The sequence below is a fragment of the Rhododendron vialii genome, chromosome 3a, assembly GCF_030253575.1.
Source record: "Rhododendron vialii isolate Sample 1 chromosome 3a, ASM3025357v1".
Classification (NCBI taxonomy): Eukaryota; Viridiplantae; Streptophyta; class Magnoliopsida; order Ericales; family Ericaceae; genus Rhododendron; species Rhododendron vialii.
Window position 1 is genome coordinate 7,863,276 of NC_080559.1, and position 20,656 is coordinate 7,883,931.

A 20,656-nucleotide genomic window follows, 5' to 3' on the forward strand; every position below is an offset into this window, starting at 1 on the left:
GTGACAAGAAAACCAAATAGGTTAATCCACACTCCGCGTTTTTTATCAAGTTGGTATGAAAAAGTTAATAAAAGTGTTTGTCTTCCTTGAAGGTTGTGTATTTGAATTTTACGGAGGCTGAATAATTCAAACCTTCGGGTCACTAGAGGGTTTGTCCCGTTCTTAACTTCAGGCCTTGAAATCTTGAAATTAGTCAAGGTTTCCGCAAACTGGCTCAAACATCCGATTGTGAAAGGACAAAAAAAAATAACGCGAAATAGAGGGATGCAATGTCACGGCACCACCCAGCTGGTGCTGGTCTGGAAAAATGTTGCTTTAAAAACACATAATTTAAGGCGGAGACGGCAATTAAAATTTAGTGAGGGGCAAAGTACAAGTACATTTCAATTTAAAAAAAAAAAAAAACTGTTTCTTAAAAAACAAGATAAGATACTAAAAAAATTCACTAAAAAAAAAAATAGCATATTTTTTTTAATGAAGTTACAAACTTTATTTTCCGTCATTTATATATGGTTTACGTTTAAAATTTAAGAATCACTCATTTCATAGGATTTTTTTTTTATACATCTAATGGACAAATTCATTCAGCCAGGGAGATTCGTTTTTCCTTTCAAATGCATACAATCCCATATAATAATCACCGACAATTCTATCAACTATGAAAAAATACGTAATCAGTCTCCACTTTGAATTACATATAATAACATCTCCGACGATTCTATCCATGGGGAAGTTGCCTAGAGATTGCAGCCTTGGCACCTATATATAGTACTATCCCATAGTGAAACTAACATTGGAAATTATATAATCAATCTCCACTTTGAATCACATATAATAATCAGTTTCCATTTTGAATCACATATAATAATCTCCGACGATTCTATAAACTATGAGAAATTATGTAATCAGTCTCCACTTTGAATCACAGATAATAATCAGTCTCCACTTTGAATCACATATATGAGTAATAATCACCGACGATTCTATAAACTAAGAGAAATTATGTAATTAGTCTCCGCTTTGAATCACATATAGTAATCTTGGACGCTACTACCAAATATGAAAAATTATGTAATCAATCTCTGTGGCCTACGCATCGTACTGGTCCAGTGTTTGGTATACCTTACGACGTTGTTTCTCCAAAAATAGCACTAATTCAATGGATAATTCTCCAGACTTTCAATTTAAAGAGTACACTATTTTTTTTTATCGACAAAAATAATTTCATTGCTCCAAAACGGGCTAAATGAAAAAGAGTACACTATTACCTATGTTCGTATCAAAACTCATTAAAAGTGCGAATATCAAAGTTCGAATTTTTTTTCCACAAAAGGATAATGTAATTAGTAATCCATGCATTGCACAGGATTAATCACTTTTTGTTGATTTAAAAACAATTGTCAGGTTATATAGCTTTGTTTTTTGGCTTGAACGATCTTTGCCAACTGTATAGTTTTAAGGATGAAGATTCTGAATGTAGGACCGGAGTCGGTTCATTGCCCGCTAACGTTATTATATTGCGAATTTGAGATTTTGACGTCTGAATATCAGATATATGAGCATCTCCAACGGGAGATTTCAAGTCTAGCATGGCGAAGTAACAACTACTTTTGAAGCCAAAATGAGTTTCAATCCAGCTGTCGTTTGAATGAGATATATGAGCACTTCCTACTGGAGACTTCAAATATCACGTGGCGAAGAAACCATCACTTTTAAAGTTAAAATCAGTTTCGACGCTGCTGTCATTTGAAATGCCAAATTTAATGTGAATTTGGCGTGACCTTCACTCACATCATTTTTTTTAAGGTGATGTCAACTCTCTATTTATTAAAAAAAAAAAATGGCCATGTAGCAACAAAACTTTCCGAAAGTCTAAATTAAAATTCAAAATTTGACGCTAAGGACGTTGCAGAGGAGAATTTTGTGGATGTCAAATAAATCTTCAAAAAATTGACACCTCCAAATTCATAGCCAAGGTTGGAGAATTTGAAAAAGAAATTAATTTTCACACTCCCTTTTTTTCAAGTACACTCTATTTTTTTTGTCTTCATTCACGTGGAATCACAAAATTACCATTCATACATTTTTTCCTTCACACATGAAAAGGATAATTATGTAATTTCATATTGCTACAAAACAAAAACAAAAAAGTGTTCATTCGGATAAAATGAGAGTGTGAAAATTAATTTCCTTTGAAAATTCAAAATAAAATAAAAAAACCATCACAGCTGTCCATCGACTAGTAAATTACCAAACCGCCCTTTGATACTTTCCAACCGAAAAACCTGCCACTTCTTGTTCCTACCTTCCTTTTTCCTTCCTCTCCAACCGCGTATAGTTCCGAGGGTTGGCAGAGTACATATTAGAACACAAGCCCATATTAGAAATTCAAAGCTCCAGCCCAGTCAACAACTGCGCAAGGCTTCATACTTGAGAGAGAGAGAGAGAGAGAGAGACGTGGTGAGCAAAAGGCTGAGTACACACACGACAGCTGACCCTTTCTCAGTTTCTTGATCTTTCCTCCTCTTACATTTTCCACTTTCGAGCCTTTGAAAAGATCAAATTGAATTTTGAGTTCCTAAATATAACCCTGTTCGTTTCTACTCAGTTTCTTGGGTTAATCTTGGTTTTTGAATTAAGAATCAAGATCAATAGTTTTCTGGGTTTGCATTCAAGAGATTCAAGGGTTTACAAGCTTTCTCCAAGGCCTAGGTTTAATCTTTTCGCCAAGTTTTCAATTGTTTAAAATGCTTCTTCTTCTTCTTTTCTTCCCGGATTTTTGTGGGTAAAATATTTCCTCATTGGTTGCTCGGCGAGATAGCATTGTTAGAATAGTTAGATTAGCACCTCGGAGGAGTTGAAATCCTAACCTCCATACTCTTAGCACCTAAGTGCACCCCTGAGGTCGTTTGGGCCAAAGTCCTCTTGGCGAAGTAGCTATTGATTTTGGCGGTTGTTTGGGATCGAGTTGATCGTTATGCCCGTAAGGACAACTTTATTTTTGAATTGAGACTTCAGAACGCGCAGCTGCCCTTTAGGGGAGGACAAAGAGAGTCCTAGAAGATGGGAAATAACTGCGTTGGATCCAGGCTTTCGAAAGACTGCTGCTTTGTGGCGATTTCACAAACATTTTGGTCGCGGTCACCTGATCTGATATTTTATTTTACGAACGAAATATTTGGCATTGAGGCGCCTTCAGCAGCTACAGACCCATATGCTCCTACCCCCATCCTAAACAAGCCCCCAGAATTGGTGCTGATAGTCAAAGAAGATCGACCAGCGCACAGTATTGCGCTGGAGCCGTTGGTGATAGTGAAGGAAGAGACCAAACCATCACAACCCATTAGACAAGAAAGCTCGACGATAGTTATAAAGGAAGAGCCTAAACGGGTGGAGCCTGCGAAACCCAGAAAGCCACACAATGTCAAGAAGGTGTCAAGTGCAGGGCTACAGGCAGATTCCGTTTTGAGAACAAGAGCCGGTCATTTGAAGGAGTACTACAATCTGGGGAGGAAATTAGGACATGGGCAATATGGGACGACTTTTCTGTGCGTGGAAAAGGCGACAGGAAAGGAATATGCTTGCAAATCCATCGCGAAGAGGAGGTTGGTGACGGAGGTCGATGTGGAGGATGTGAGGAGGGAAATAGAGATCATGCACCACTTGTCCGGAGTCTCTAACGTGATTTCGATCAAAGGGGCGTACGAGGATGCTGTGGCGGTTCATGTGGTGATGGAGTTGTGTACGGGCGGTGAGCTGTACGATAGGATTGCTAAGAGGGGGCACTACTCGGAGAGAAAGGCGGCCAAGCTTGCAAGGACTATTGTTGGTGTGATCAAAGCGTTTCATTCAATGGGAGTCATGCATCGCGACCTTAAGCCCGAGAATTTCCTTTTTGTCAATGAGCAGGAGGATTCGCCTCTTAGGACAATAGACTTTGGGCTATCAGTATTTTTCAAGCCAGGTATGTTTTTGAATATTAGTTGTATAACTTGTATCCAATTTATATCCTTGTGCATCATTATCTTCTGATTCATTCAACATTTCTTTAAGTGTTTACTTGGTAAAATCGGTCTTGCTAAGAAAGAAAATAAATTTTGTTACGCGACAGGCGTTTAAGCATGACTTTCTTGACTTTTGTAAGGAAATGATTTTTTCCAAATCGCCAGTGTAAAATACTCATCAGAATCTTACTACAGTTTTGCTGGTTAGGATAGATAACTTTGCTTCAGTGGTGTAAAAGGAAACTGTATGAAATGGCTACATTGAAATCGCCTTACTCGCTAAAGAATACGACTATCGTAGAATGTTTGAAGAAACTTGTTGACAATATATCTATAGTTATATCTCCTCAATCTCATCATCTTTTTTTGACACGTCAATCTCATCATCTGTGTGGACATAATACTTGATAATTCGCCTGGCCGGCAGTGATTTGACTTGGTTAAATATTCGACTCTTTTAATCTTATTTAGCAATTTTGTATCACAGGCGAAATTTTCACTGATGTGGTTGGCAGCCCATTTTATGTTGCACCTGAAGTTCTGGGCCAGTGTTATGGTCCAGAAGCAGATGTTTGGAGCGCCGGCGTGGTCATCTACATTCTCCTATGTGGGGTGCCGCCATTTTGGGCAGGTAAGAATTTTTCGGATATCTGACCAGAAGACGCGATGGGTTTTCCCTAATTCTTTCCTCTGTCCTAGCAACCGTCCTTAATCTTCATTCTAAGGTATTTGTTGTCGTTGTTATCTATTTTGGTACAGAAACTGAGCAAGATATATTCGAAAAGGTTTTGCATGGTGATCTCGACTTATCATCAGGTCCATGGCCTAATATTTCTCAAAGCGCGAAAGATCTAGTCAGGAAAATGCTTGTGAGAGACCCTAGAAAGCGGCTAACTGCGCATGAAGTTCTATGTAAGTCATTACGTTGTTTTTGTCAGCTCTTTTGATTGGTATATGTAAATTCTCAATTCAAATTACCTTATCAGAGCTCATTACCTGAACTATATTGCTTTTCAATGCCATTTTTTTCTTTTCACTCAAGAAGCTGATCAAGTTTCATGTGACGCGCAACAGTCCCATAAGCAAATGGTGGAAACTGTCCCCAAATTAATTTATGTTTTCGTTTTGTCTAACATAATTCATCTGTCAAAACATGTATTTCGTAATTGTCTGCCAAAAATATCAGAATCCATTGCTTCTTCATTTCTTGAAGTCAATCCAAAATCTGGTCCATGAATGATTCCAATAGGCCAAAAGAGGAACAATATATTCTAAACCTTGGAGGAAAACCTGTTCCCTTCCGTTGCGTAGAACTGAGAAATGTTACTCTGATTTGGGTGGGAGTATGGGGTGTGGGTGCATATCCAGGGGTCGGACATCTCAAACCTTGAAATAGATGATAGGTAGATATGGATCCAGATTTGGTACTATGGATATAGGAGACAAGATACTTGACCCAATTATCTTTTCTCTTTTTCTTTGTTTTATCTACATACGTGACCATATCCACCCCTGTCGTGTCGTGTCAACATAGGTACTTCGCCCAAGAAGGCAAATTCATGTAACAAAGCTACTGAGAAATGAGCTATTATAGATGTTTGGAATGCACATAGTGAGATGTTTTACATACTAATCACCAGTCTTTGTTTTTGTTGTTTATCGTAGGCCATCCTTGGATTCAGGAGGATGTAGTAGCGCCTGACAAGCCTCTCGACCCTGTTGTCTTAAGTCGATTGACACAGGTTTCTGCCATGAACAAGCTTGAGAAAATGGCTCTTCGAGTAAGTGTTGGCTATTTCACAAGTCACTAAACTCACCACAGCAAAAGAAGTCTGTCACTTCAACTACTTTAAAAAAAAAAAACTAGAATCTGGATTCATTTCATAGTTCTGCACATAGTATGGTTGTCCAGTGTCCACTCTTTGAAATACTTCCTTTGTGTTTCTATTAACATGTTTCGCATCTAGGTCATTGCCGGGTGTTTATGTGAGGAAGAAATCGCCGGCCTGAAGGAAATGTTCAAAGCGATAGACACGGACAACAGTGGTCAAATTACTTTTGAAGAACTCAAGGCTGGACTGAAAAGATACGGTGCTAATCTCAACGAGTCCGAGATCTATGATCTGATGCAGGCTGTAAGTATCATTAGCAGAATCCAATCTAACCAATTCTACTTTTGACAAATTTGAACAAGAATTCATTCCTCATTTGCGTTTTGAAACAACAAAAAAGAACGATATTTTCTCTTGGCTGAAGTTCTTCCCTTGACGTCCTAAGTTAATACCTCCAGTACTGAAATAAATTTGCCCTATTTTCGTGCATCTATGACAATATACGGTGATCTAAGAATTCAGTAGTTCACCAAATTTAATCTTCATTTTGGATATCTGATTTGTAGTCATTCCTCATTTTGGATATCTGATTTGCAACGGTTAAAATGCAGGCAGATTTAGATAACATAGACTACGGGGAGTTCATAGCTGCAACATTGTATCTTACCGAAATTCAGAGGGTAGATAATCTTTTTGCTGCCTTTTCTTACTTTGACAAAGACGGCAGTGGTTACATCACCCAAGATGAGTTTCAACAAGCTTGCGAGGAGTTTGGAATCGTGGATTTCCGTTTGGAAGAAATAATCCAAGAAGTTGACCAAAACAATGTGAGTGCAGTACTTGGATAAACAATTTGTCGTAGGCTGTATATGGATGTTGGATCGATACGTAGATGGAAAAGAAAATACTGGGAAAGCTATTAAGACAGACCTAGCTAGTCATGTTTTCCTTGATCTTCCGTCTCTGTCTCTCCCTCCACAAATCCCTCAAAAAATCCAAGATCGAAACACAGCCAGTCTTGAGAGACAAGGGAAATGTGAAAAGAGTTTTCAGGCATGGATGGCCTTAATTCATATAGTGGAGAGTCATGCTTGATGGAATGGAAATCTCTGTTCAAGGGTTCTAATCAGTTGGATGGTTTTTGCATTTCCAGAGAGCATCGCAAGTTAAGAAACCTAAATCTGTCTTCAGCAGTCAAGAATGAAAATCTTTTAGGTGTAAAATTCGCGTTCAACAGGTCTAGTAACTAGTCAGCGATGCGAAGAAAACGATTACATACTGATTTTCTCTTTTCCCGTCTCGTTTTGGATTACGGTCAACTTGTCACTAACCTTCCTGAATTTATTTTTGTTATATTTCAGGATGGCTGCATAGATTACATTGAGTTTGTTGCCATGATGCAAAGAGGAAACGCTGCTCTCGGTACCAAGCGTCTGCAGCATGCAGGTTTTAGCCCTGGTTTTAGAGAGGCATTACCTGTTTTCTGACACTGATTATATCTTGTTGTGCTCCTTGCATCTTCATTAGATTATTTCTTCTTCTTTGTATGGGCCATACCCATCTGTATATTTGGTGGTGCTGTATCTATTTGGAACATCAGAGAGAATGGATGATCCAATTTTGTGGTACATTTATAGGAAGCAGTCCATTTTTTGTTTATAAGAATTTGAAATTTTAATTTTTGTGCAGAATACTTGATTTTGATCCTATCTTTGGTTTTGTCAAGTTGTACTTGGTTATACAGTTGTTTTTTTTCTCATAGCAGAGATGGACGGCGTTGTTGGGTGAATAGCGTTTCCGCAACTCCCGAGTTTGTACGTTTTGAGTCTCAAAACTCCTGCACTCGGTATTCAATACATTTTTTCTATCTCTCTTCACTTAATACTCTAAAAACCTCCCTCCAAACCCAACATAGTGGAGTACAAACTCGTGGGAGCAGAACTCGCTCTTGAAAACCGGCCCTACAATGAGAGGGTTTCTAGAAGCTTGTATACACGAAATTAAACCCATATCTAGTCGATGTGAGACATTAGCATCGTTACGATTGCATCACCGACTTTTCGAGCAAAACTCACAAAAACCCGACCAATTATGGAGCGAATTGAAACTCTGATGGATAAAAAACCGGTTTTCCAAAAAACACACCATGTGACTGGGTCAGAGAGAGAGAGAGACGTGCGTAATTGTGGAGGCCTAGGGAACCCTATTTTGAGACCGCCGTGGCTTTTTTTGCCGGGAACAATGCCAGGAGTTTTTGTTTTCTTTTGGAAACTTGTTTTTGGGGTAAACAACCTCCTAATGAAACGTATCCGGGGACCAAATCAATTGTTCGAATTTAAAAATAAAACCCCGTTTTCGTTAAATTACAAGTTATAGATTACAACTGTTCGTTTTGTTTTTATTCAAAATTTGTTTGCGTTTGCTAATTTTGCTCCAAACTTTTAAGTATTACATTGGTTTGTCTAGACGAGAATAACCGGAAAAGTAAAAATTATGCAAGAAATATCCAAGAAAAAGCCTAAAAAGTTTTTGGGTTTTTACTTGGATATTTCTAAAAATATGAGTAAAGATCATAATTTTTTACTTTTTCGATTTTTCTCATAAACTCGAACCCATAATACATAGAGGTTTGGCGCAAACTAACAAACGCGAAAATAATTTGAATAAAGACAAAACAAAAAACATGGTAGTCTACTACTTGTAGTTTAGTGGAAACAAAACTCTTCCTTGTAAGAGTTGCTTTTTAAATCCAAACAATTGAAAACATTTTTAAACGATCGAGATAATGCACTCATGCACTATAGGGTTCCCGATTGCCGGACGAACCGGTAGAGCCCCACCGTTTTTGGTTATAAACAAATGCCAAATGTATGCCCTTTTTGGCCTTTTCTCTCTCTCTCTCTCTCTCTCTCTCTCTCTCTCTCTCTCTCTCTCGTGCATTATGAGAGTCGGTCGACACGACAATGCATGTATATATGGCCTTGGAAAACAATTGGACTCCGAGATCAACGGCGGTCGCACGTCGTGGTTGCGCATGACAGCAAGAGGATTTACTGTAATAAATTGCTAGGGGCCGGAAAAGCGGGGCCCAACCACGTTGCACCACGTCAGGGCTCTACGGTTCATTCCCATTCATGCAAGATGCCACTGGCCACAGCACCGCCACACGTGATATTCCGGATCTCTTTTACACGGGCGGAACTTAGCTCTACGGTTCATTAATTTTCATTCATGCGAGATGTCACAGACCACAGCACGGTCATGTGGTATTCCAGAGCTCTTTTACACGGATGGAACTTAGCTCTACGGTTCATTCCCATTCATGCGAGATGTCACCGACCACAGCACTCAGCACTGGCACGTGATATTTCAGACATCTTTTACAGGGGTGGAACTTACACTTTTTTTCTCTTGATCCGGTGCAGTGGAAAAGAAGACTGGGCTCCCGTGAAGGTGCTCCTGGGGGCACTGAATTAATTTTCCATTCAGGCCCCACATTCTCAAGGAGTTGCCAGTTGCCAGACTTGCATCAATAATTTGGTTCGGTTGTAGTTGCAAGTTTTGATCATAATTATTGATGCTATTCTTGGAAGTTTAATTCTTGGGACTTGCATCATCGCCAATTTATGGCTGCAAACCAACTGAGCTGTTTGCGAGTAGTTTGTGGCTCGGTTCGATTCATTTAGTATTCAAATCGAGCTCAAGTTTTAGGCTCACTACTAAATGAGTCAAGCTAGACACTCAAAAGTTAGGCTCGGTTCGGAGTAATCAAACCGAGCTCGGGCCTCGTTTATTAAATGAGCCGAGCTTGGTTCGTTGTATAAGCTCAGCTCATTTAAAGAGGCTCGTTAGATAAATTAGTCAGACTCGGCTTGTTACAAATGAGCCAAGCTCCTCAAGTTTTTAGGTTCGTTTGGTAAACGAACTGAGCTCGAATACTTCGAAGCGGGCTCGGCTCGTTTGGTAAAGGGATCGGTTCTTCTGTCATAAGCAAGATTCCTTCCTCAGGCTGCCTCTCCAATGTACCCAATAAGTTCAACAAGAAAAGCAAAACAAGAAAAGAATCATGCAAAACAAGAAGGGATGTAAATTCATTATGCGGCTCAAGTGCTCAAAAAAGCAAATATAAGGTGTGTGTGTGTGGGACTATCAATGGCAGCTCATGCAAGTTAGAACATGATGATTAGCGAAAACAGAAAAGAGTTAGAACATGATGAATTCAGCAACTATTAATTAATTTGTTTTAACCCTTCAAAGTCAAAGATTGCTAGTATATAATACAAGAAGATCCATTTGGCTAGATATATGCACTTTATTTTTTTCTAGCTTTTATCCATTTGAAGATTTTATTTTTCTTATAAACTCAGGTGTCTGGGTCAACTTACGCATACCTTAACTAATTTTGGGAGCCAATATCATCATCCAGTAATAGAGGAGGACCCAATTCAAAGCAGAGCAAAATCTCGTAACAAACTAGCGTCGAAGGAGCTGATAGCTCGTGGGAGCTTTCGAAGATGAAATCTTATGAAAACCCCTTAAGTCCCTTTGACCAACCGATTTCTATTTGAAGATTTGGAGTGACATCTTCCTGCTGATACTAATTGTTGACAAATATATGCATGATAATTTGTTGAAAATTATATGCATTACTATTTATTATTTTGATGATTATATTAATAAAGTTTTTATTATTTGGCAAAAGAAAATCTTTTATCGCAAAGTCTTTTTTCGGACAAATTTGTTTCTTTGCCTTGAAATATTGCATAAAGTCTCTTGGATTCAAAGTTCAAATCTTACAAAGACTTAATAAGCTCAATACTTGCTTTAACGGATTTATTGAGATGAAATTTAAGCCACAGGTTGACGAACCGGCTGTCTGAATAGAGAGCTGTGACAACCGGAGACCATCGGATGATCCACCAGATGACTGGCCGGACGACCACTCTGTCAACCGGCCAGTGTAAAATGGCCTCCAACGGCTAATTTCTCCACTCAACTCTCCAACGGTTCCATCACTTTACAAACGGCTAGTGGGAGATTGAATGGCTATATAAGGGTTCAAGAACTCATTGATGAGTGGGGATTCAAGCTACAACTTTCATATCACCCCAAGCAAATTCTCTAAAAATCAAGCCAACACTTTCATATCTATCTTGAGAGAGATTTTGTATAAGTTGAGTGCTTCTATTTTCATATCTACCTTGTGAAGTTATTGTTATTTGAGAGCTTCAAATTTCTTCACATACTTGTAATTCCTAAGCAAGTGTTTGAGCCAAACACTTGAAAGATTAAAAGACCAAATTCGGGTTTGAATTTGGGTGTTATTGTTTTTAAGAGATTTTCGGAGAAAACTCTTACGGTTGTACTAGCTCCTCGGGAAAGTTAGGGGATAAGGTCGTTGTAAGCACCCGCAAGACTTACTGTAATCTTTTTGAAGATTAAAGAAACCTTCAAGTAATTGCTTGAGGAGAAGTGGACTAAGCCAGACCGTGGACAAATCCGAACCGAACCACTATAATCGGGTTCTAACTCTCTCTCTTTTTTACTTACTCGTATTGTTTTGATTAAAAGATTGTTAGAGATAATCTTTATTGGCTTTAGCAACCATTTTCCCCCCTTCTTGGTTGCCATTTTGGGTAACACTATTCATAATACGTATATATGAGTATTATTAGGTGAACAACACAGAGTTGTGCTGCTCTCTACTCTCTAGTCCCTCAAAAGGGACCGGGCTAGTCAGCACAGCCCTCTGTGGGTCTTTCCAAGGACGCACTTCAATGATCGGGACAGTTAACTTCTTTGACAGTCATCAAGATCAATAGTCTCATGCTATAAAAAATCAACCGATATGTTCTCGATGCACATCTATGTTGTAAATCTTATAAGCTCTAATGCCATGCAAAAACTGTCCGGTCAGATACCCTTTTGAGGGACTGCAGAGGTTCTTACTCCAAACAAAAACAGCCAACCTGACTCATATACATCTCGATTATAAAACATAAGGGTGTGGAGACAAATTATTGGAACGGCTTAGATTCATTTGATCCAAAGGCTGTAGTGCATCCTCTCACTTCCCGGTTAAGTACTCATGGTTTTCACCTAAATCACATAACTGTAATCCCCTTCCAATCGGGATGCGTAGTGCCGTAGGCACGGGTTAGCACTAGTGAATCTATATGATAGTTGTTATTAAAGAATTAACATCCAACCTAACTAATTAAATCAACATACCATGTTGATTACATTATAAATACTTCTATCTAACAGCCAGCTCATATGGATATGCATTATGGTTGTTCTGAAGCTTGGTCAACTCTATTTCGATGATTAATTGAGCTTCATAATTAAGAATTGGTTTTCCCTTGTTAGTTTGTTACCACCGGACTTGAGTTCGCAAATCATAGCAGCGTGCAACAACGCCTCGATCTCACAATTTAAAAGTGTTTTGGATCGCCTGGATTATAAAAAAGTTTTTTTAAAATCTAAACCATTGATTACTGAGATAGACAATGAGATGCACACAGCAGCCCTCCCACTTTCACGAAATAGGGGGGCTCAAAGCAAAATTTAAAAATGGGCTCTTTATACATTTTTTTCGTAAAAAATGTTGAAAGTTAAATCAACCCGAAAAACGAGGTTCAAATACAAAATTTCAAAACTTATTCATTGTAACAAGTGAAATACATGAGAGAAGAGGGAGGATAATTCTGTCTTCAAATCTTAGATTGATTGAGGTCGACTAACAATCTAAAGGGATCTAATTTCCGCGCTCCAAGAAAGACCGAAGGCGCTCCAAACTTGTCCCCTTCTCGCATTCAAAATAATCTGGTGCATTTGCAGCCCAAAACCAAATCAAGAACCATTTTGCACATGATTGTGTGGGCACTTAGAAGTCTCGTAAAAACAATCCGAACTGCTCAAAAATTATAACATAATTTTTTAATTGATCTTATAAATTATAAAATAAAATAAACGATCTAATCCGAACCATTCAAGATTATTTTAGAGTTTAGGGTCCTAAATTATGAATGGAAAATGGAACAAATTAGATCAATTACTTAAAAAATCCAATTGTGCTAATTTTTTCAAGATTAATCAAAAAAATATTTTATAATTTTTGAACGGTTCGGATCGTTTGTGCGGAACTTCTAAGTGGGTCCCATACAATCATGTACAAAATGGTTCTTGATTTGATTTTGGGCTGCAAATGCAGCAGATTATTTTGAATGGCAGAAGGAAACAAGTTTGGAGCGCCTCTGGTCATTCTTGTAGCGCGGAAATCAAATCCCTTTACAAAATACTAGTACTACATATGAAAGAGGAAACTTGCCATCCTAAGATTCCTAACTGCCTTTATGGAGCATATGAAAAAGAAAAGAAATGAAGGAAAAATAAGAAAGTGTATAGAAAAGAATCACCTTTATAATACTACCTCCGTTCCATAATAACAGTCTTCCTTTCTCTCTTTTATCTCTTTTTAAATCAAAAAATTATCTACTTCCGTGCATAATTTTTCAATTTTTTTGCACCGTTTTAATGATCTCAATTAGTACTTTAATTTGGTGCGAAAAAATTTAAAAAATTATATACGAAAGTAGTTGATTTTTTTATTTGAAAAATGACACGACTTTTCATGATGGACTCTCAATATGGAATGGAGGGAGTATACAATAAAGCTATAGGGATCAACCGGTCTCATACTGAATGCATATATACACGAAAAATAGGGTGTTTGAATCAAACACCCTACACACATCGGATACTGTTGATTCCTAATTGGGCCCCCTCAATTTTTTTTTTAGAATTTTTGAACAGCTCGGATCGGCCGTCCGGTGGCCGGAGATGGCCCGGCACAGCCGTCAGTGCTATTTCTATATGGGACCGGTCGGTCCCCATAACACTACTGCAATTATTCAACTGTCCGGAGCACCACTTTGCGCTCTGGGTCACTATAGAATCACACACTTTCATGAAGTTCGCATTTTGGTAGTATTAGTTTGTCTCAACGATGAGAATCAGAAAAGTAAAAAATTGTAACATTTACACAAATATTTTGAAAAATATTCAAGAAACAGCTCAAAAAGTTTTTTTTTTTTTTTTACTTTTTCGATTCCACTCTTCCAGGCAAACCAATAACACATAAAAAATTTGACGCAAAACTAACAAATGATAAAAAAAATTCAAATAAGGACAAAACTAAAAAGTTGTGGTTCACAATAGAAGTTAGTTGGTGAAAACACCATAATGTATGAACCCAACATAAATGTGTGGTTCTGAACACGTTGTCAGTTGAGGGTTTTGAATTTAGATTCTAATCATTATTCTATTTCTCTCTGATCATTACTTTTATTTTTTTTCTCTTTCTCTCCAATTATTATCTCTATTTTCAATTATTATTATTTTTTTTTACATTTATTGCCTACAAATCAAAATCCAAAATTCCAAAACTTGGGTAAGTGGCGTTTATTTACCATTGAATAATTACTCCGTAGAGAGAGGTTTTTTTTTTTTTAAACGTTACCAGAAAGATTTTTTGGTGAGTGAGAGACAGGTAGATAGAGATTGATTTGAGCAGTTATGGAATGAGCGTGGGTCCTAAGACAGTGGGCATTACGGTCCACGCCCCTCTCTTTTCTCTGTGGAATTAACCCTCGATCTGTCTGCTACTTGTCCACCCAGAAAATCACCGATCACTCTTGTTACCTTGGAGTTGAAGAGTGTATAATACTTACTACTACTGCCTATCATTCTCAACCGAAGCAGAAACCCACATCCTCAGGACTGCTATTCCAACAACTCCCTAATCCACACCTACAACGCATAAACCAGGTAATGTTTTTTTCACAAGGGCTTCGGTGTACCTTTCAATTCTTTTGCTCCCAGTCTGATCTTTGAAATGTTGCTAAATTGCGCTGGATCTTCAACTATAATTGATGTTTTCTTGATTTGGTTCTGAATTAACGGAGGAAGTGATGCTTTCTTGAACTTTTCTTGGTTTAGTTTGGGTTTTCTTGATGTTTTCTGCTCAATTTGGTAGAAAAGAGCATGTGGGAAAGTGATAGCAGTTGTGAAAATTGAATTTAACATGATGTGGAACTTGAAAGTACGGATTTGCTGACTGGGTTTTGTTCGTTCCACTCATTTCCTCGGAAATTCTGGAACAATAACATAGGGAGGAAGGCCTTATATTCCCTTTGTCCCGCAAAGGGTACTCACTGTGAAAAGAAGTGCAATTTTCGGATCGAAGAACTAACTGAGATCTTTAATCCAGCGCAATGAAATTTCAAAAGTTATGCACGGAAGTACTTTACTTTTCTTATTCAAAGTTGCACGTCTTTCTGTAGTGACTTATCTTTGCGGGACGGAGAGATTACAAATGAAAGACTTTGGAATCTTGGATTATGCATTTGATCCATTGATCTTAGTATGTTGCTGAGGGAGTTTGTCTTTTTTTCTTGTTAAAGATTGGTGATGGAGTCGAAAAACGGGCTTTCAGTGGAGGATGAGAGTGGTGTTCTTGAGAAATTGGACTCAAACGAAGAGGAGCATCATGTTGATGAAAGTGAGAAGGTTCTGGATGTAAAAGTCACTTCTGAAAATGCATTGAAGGCTGAAGAAGGTCTTGATTCATCTGGACTTGTGGTCAAACCATCAGTTTCTGTTTCAAAAAGTAGAATTTCAAATCCCTTGAAAAAAGCACCAAACAATGGTAGTTTAAAAGGCAGTAAAGTGGCCAAAGATGGGCCTAATTCGAAAGCCCCAGCTCCACTTGCTTGTAACACAAGGCGGAGTATTACTCTGAGTCTATCTTTCCCAGCAAGGGGACTTCGTACTGATGTCATGAAGAAGAGCGCTGATGGGCACCCGGTGAAAGCTGATGCTCAAAGTACCAGAGTGAATGGGGGGAAGTCTGAGTTTTCATCTTCAAATGGGTCCCGTTCGAATCCAACTAATAGGCGAAATTCCACCGGACCAAACTCAAAGGAAAATGATGGTGGGGCTTCCACTCGGCGGACTACTTTAGCATCCCTTCCAAGCACTCAGCAGCCTATAGTAAGATTTTATGTTGATGGCCTTTTTCTGGCCTTTCTTTTTACTTAATAATCTTTGTTAATGTTTGTTTTGCTTATGTTCATTTGTAACAGTATGGAAAATCTGGTTCTGGAAATGGAGATGTGAAGTTGCCTCAATCCGAAGTTCCATTGTGAGTCACACTCAATGAGAATAAGACTTATCAATCTTGTTTTTGGTTAAGAAATTCCTCTGTTATTGCACTATTTTTCTTGAAAATTTTGTCTGGAAATAGATATTCTGAAGACACCTTTATTTGTACATGTTTAATTGCTTATAGTCATACAAACCTCGTGTTTCTGCAGGTCACTTGATCAAGACTCAGAACAAGTTAAAGCTGCATTTGCAACGAAAGAGAATGATGATGCCCGCTCTACTACATCATCGTACTATTCTTCTCTAAGAGTTTATTTTACAGTCATGCTTACCCCTTTCATAGGATAGGACATATCTTAAATGGTTATCTTTTCATTCATGTTGGTCACGATTTTCTGTATAATCATCAGAAATGCCGCTCCTGGTGGGCAGCAAAGGAGTAGCGGCTCTGTATTTTCGTTCAAGTTGGACGAACGTGCTGAGAAGAGAAAAGAGGTGAGATAATTAACATCCTTTCATTTGATCACCTTTTTTATGGGATTTTTATGCATGGAACATATTAGGAAATTTTGATCTTGTTCATCAGTTCTTTTCAAAGCTAGAGGAGAAAATACATGCAAGGGAAGCGGAAAAGAGTACCTGGCAAGAAAAATCAAAGGTGGGACTCGCTTAGAGTTTTTTTTTTGGTCTTTTCTTCAGTTCTGATCTTGTTCTTTTTATACGAATTCAGTTTCTCTTTCGGATCATATGCAGGAAAGCCAGGAGGCAGAGATAAAACAATTGAGGAAGAGCCTGAAATTTAAAGCTGCACCCTTGCCAAGTTTCTATAAAGAGCCCCCTCCAAAAGTTGAACTTAGAAAGGTAGACTTTTTGTTCCTTCTTTTTTCTATTCAATAGAACAAAGTTGCTAAAAAGCCCATTCAACCTGAGCATGGATTTTTTTTCCCCTTGCAAATTGCAGTTTAACGTGACATGTTAGTTGTTGAAATTTACAGTTCTTTTCATAGTTTTCCTTCTGAATTGGTTATCTGAACTGCCAAAGCAGTGTGTAGGTTCTCAATAGAGTAAACGGGGAGTTGTTTTCTGCTAGAGTCTCTCCCTATGGTTACACTTGAGCAAAAGATTACCTCACTTTCTTTATGTTGCTTCTATAACTGATTGCATTGAACCTGCTCCCCTCCCAATTGCAAGACCAAAAAAAAACTGCGGAGAGTAAAAAAAAAACTCTAAGCGAGTCCCACCTTTGATTTTTCTTGCCAAGTGAGTTTAACTGATTGCATTCATCTATTCCCCATGCCATATTTATAATTTTGAACTTGTGGGTGGGATGCATGTGCACGTGTATTATGGAAGTTAGTGATTTAGGCTGAACCCTTACAACTTACAAGTCGCAGTGTTCAAGCTTCAAAGTGTAAGATTTTTCAAGAACATATTTTCATTGAGTTCACTAGTTCAGTAAGGACTTTCTCATGTTTGTCTGGAGTAACTTGCTAATACATGAGTCGTTGTGCAATATTACACTTTTTGCTTATTGTTTATTACATGGAGAGGCCTATATCTATGATGACAGGAGTTGGAGGTGAGAGACTTCTGGCAACTCCTCCGCAGTTCTAGAGCAGTATATTGTTTGGCATTTGTCCGATCGTGCAACCTTTTTTTTTTTCCTCAACAAGTGTTACTCTCATGTGATCTGTTCCAAATTAGACCGATCCATGATATTCCATCTAAGTCATAAGCTTTCATGGCCAAAAAATAACATCTCATCATTGGTGTAACACTTAGCTTGCCATGGAAATAGATACGGTTGGTTGTAGCACTTCTCACTATTAAAGTTTCATGAATGTTTATGGACAGGGTAATTCTATAATAGCTCTTTCTTGTATTAACCAGGAACTGTGTTTTTAACATGGTAGCACCGGAAAGGTTTTTCATGAGCACTAGAAAAATATCAACTAATTTAATTTGTTTTTGCTCTCTTGCTGATTGGATTGTCTCTGAAATGGAGTCAGAATTTGTCCCTTTAGTAATTCCTTAACTTTTGTAAGGAAGATCTACAAGTGCCTATACGGCTATACCGCAGCACGTACACAGAATTTAAAAGAAATGCTCTTAGCTGACTCACTCTTGTAGATGCATAAAAATACCCGTGTCGGACCCTCAACAGTTGGGTAATGGTATTTGTTATCATATATTGTCCGACATTTTCGTTAAGACACTTGCTTTGGAAGCATATTCAACAATTCAACTTTACCGTATAAGTATGCATTTAGTTCTTATATTATGCATGAAATAGCATATGGAACATTGTAAACACTATTTAAACTAGTCTTACGATAAATGTATTGATGAATCAACACATTTGACATGGGGAATAGATGAATCTGACTCTTGGACATGTCCACACTTTACCATCAACGAGTTCCTGTAACAAAAGTTGACTCATATGAAGCCATACTGTATAACATGAGGTCAAGATATATGGCTGAAAAGTTTGAGAAATTGTCCACAGTTTGCCGCTTGCCTTGTACTTTTACTACCTTATTAAGGTATTTCTTTTGCGTCATAAAATTCTGTGGGAAGGTGGCATCAAATCCAATCCATTGGGTTGAGAGTGTTTTAATCGATCATGTACTAGGAAGTTGGCTGATTGTTTTTTCTTCGCATTAATGTCTTACAAGTGAGTTTTCTAGGTGTTTGCTTGCAGATTTTGACACTCGCTTGGTTATAAGATTAACTTAGTTATTGGTCATAAGGACAAGGACTATCTCCCTTGGGCATTAAAGGCTCCAGGATGGTGTTCAATGGCATCTCAGTTCAAACTGAAGCCAGGATAAATATCTTTACCCTGGTCGACTGGTAATGCTCACAAGTCACAACGTGCAACTCAGGAAAGCAAGGAACTAATTTTGGCTAGGACATTAAGTATCCTAGTATTAGTTGTCATCTATAGAAGAATTAAGGGACGACAGTCGACACTTGATATCTAGTCGAACTGCATAAGTCAAATAAAATAGCTTTTGAGCTATATTCGAGATTCTGTAAATAACTTGCTAAAAATCAAACTCATTTTGTAAGTGGGGAAAGTGGGGTGTTGACACTTCATAAAACGTCTAGATATGCTCTTTCCTTCTTCGAGCATATTCTTGTTAACCACCAACTCATCTAAATCTAAATGTTTGAGCTGACACTATAAGAAGAAGTTTGCAATGAGTAGGTTTCTTTTACTTTGCTTCCCCTATGTCTAGCACTTCTAAGCCTACATATGTTACTGGATTCAGGTTGAGATTGTCATTCAATCAACTCTCCAAAACACCCATAATTAACGGGTACTAACTGGGTGTATGGCTTTTCAAGTACAGTACGAGAAAGCAAGTAAGCCAGTGCTTGAGGCTCCTGGCCACTGCATGGTTTGGGGTCTGGAGATGTTGGCCAACCATATTGTTTCCTTTTTTTTCTTTTAATTGTGTATGTTGATTTTGTAGATACCGACCACACGTCCAATATCTCCAAAGCTAGGAAGGAACAAGGACCTCTCCAGTGCTGCAACAAATGTATCCTCTGAAGGTAACAACCAAGAACAGGCAAAGACACCAAGAGTTATCCGAGCAAAGTCTGATAAGAGTGTTGCTGCTTCAAAGAAGCCAATAAAGAAGTCTAGGGAGTCTGTTGCCAGTAAAGCGGAAGGAAAGCCAGTCGAGTTAATAAAAGAGACGACTACAAAAGAAGAAAGGCAAGACCAGAAAACTGGTGTGGGAGAAGTGGTGGAAGAAAACCAAAAGCAGTTAGTGAATTCTGGTGATTTTAAAGACAGGACAGAAATGGACGCCGACAAACATAATGGTCCTGGTATGGTTTTATCGGGTCCGGAGATCCAGCCCGCCGAAGTTGCCGTTGGAGGTTGAATGCAGGAGTGTTCTAAAACTTGTGTTTATAAGTTTTGAAAGTCTTTTCAGGTTCCATTTGTGTTCTGTTGTGAATAGTGTGTGACTTTTGAAAAGATATATGAACTGGTATCCACATGTTAATATGAATGATGTTTGTCATTGTTTTATTTTGATCACCAGAACTATGAGGCTGTGGTGAAAGACTGGTATCATTCTTTAGTCTATTTCGTGTCTTGTGAATTACTGTTCTTTAATACTTAATAAAATAAAATTGTTTGGTTGAGTCATTTTTCTTCTTATTTCCAGGGGATGGAATACTGTTCAGATGTTTTCTATGTTTCTACTTTATGTGATGCTAAATACTTGCAAGTTTTTTTTCCCCGAGTACATGCAAGAAACCCAATCTAACCGACCCTAGTCGATGATGCAAAAAAATAGACCACATGGTTCACCAATTCCTGATCTTTGACCAGAGTATGTCTTCAAGTTTGGGCTGTAAAACAAATCAAATTACCGGTTTGCTAAAAGCTCGAATCGTGACAATAAAAACTATACTTCCAAAACATTTTGAGATTTGACCATGTGAGATCCGCCCTCCCACCCCAAGAACTACGTCTAATACTATATTACATTTCTTGAAGAGTTTCAACCTAAAACCATTTAATAATAGGTGAAGTAGGATTTAGATTATGAATATTAACCAAGCCTTGATGGATTAGGTGAGAGTGATAGAGTATAAAGTCTAGCGGTCGAAGAAATACCATCAGAC

General features: G+C 38.1%; 2 protein-coding genes across 4 annotated transcripts; both read left to right on the forward strand.

Annotated features, from left to right (window-relative positions):
• Positions 1-2,423: 2,423 nt before the first annotated feature.
• LOC131318562 (calcium-dependent protein kinase 26-like) lies at positions 2,424-7,512 on the forward strand. 2 transcript variants are annotated; one of them, XM_058348425.1, is made up of 7 exons: positions 2,424-3,964; positions 4,492-4,635; positions 4,764-4,916; positions 5,670-5,785; positions 5,972-6,139; positions 6,448-6,663; positions 7,198-7,512. In XM_058348425.1, exons 1-7 carry the CDS (start codon positions 3,064-3,066, stop codon positions 7,321-7,323), a joined length of 1,824 nt encoding a protein of 607 aa, XP_058204408.1. In that variant the 5' UTR covers positions 2,424-3,063; the 3' UTR covers positions 7,324-7,512. The 2 variants fall into 2 exon arrangements, with proteins under 2 accessions (XP_058204408.1, XP_058204409.1); XM_058348426.1 differs by lacking the exon at positions 6,448-6,663.
• A 6,864-nt stretch (positions 7,513-14,376) lies between these two features.
• On the forward strand, positions 14,377-20,174 carry LOC131318566 (protein WVD2-like 4). Of its 2 annotated transcripts, none has more exons than XM_058348431.1 (8): positions 14,377-14,665; positions 15,301-15,889; positions 15,982-16,040; positions 16,213-16,293; positions 16,414-16,498; positions 16,590-16,661; positions 16,757-16,864; positions 19,486-20,174. In XM_058348431.1, exons 2-8 carry the CDS (start codon positions 15,308-15,310, stop codon positions 19,903-19,905), a joined length of 1,407 nt encoding a protein of 468 aa, XP_058204414.1. In that variant the 5' UTR covers positions 14,377-14,665; positions 15,301-15,307; the 3' UTR covers positions 19,906-20,174. The 2 variants fall into 2 exon arrangements, with proteins under 2 accessions (XP_058204414.1, XP_058204415.1); XM_058348432.1 differs by having other exon boundaries at positions 14,405-14,665; positions 15,181-15,889.
• Positions 20,175-20,656: the final 482 nt, after the last annotated feature.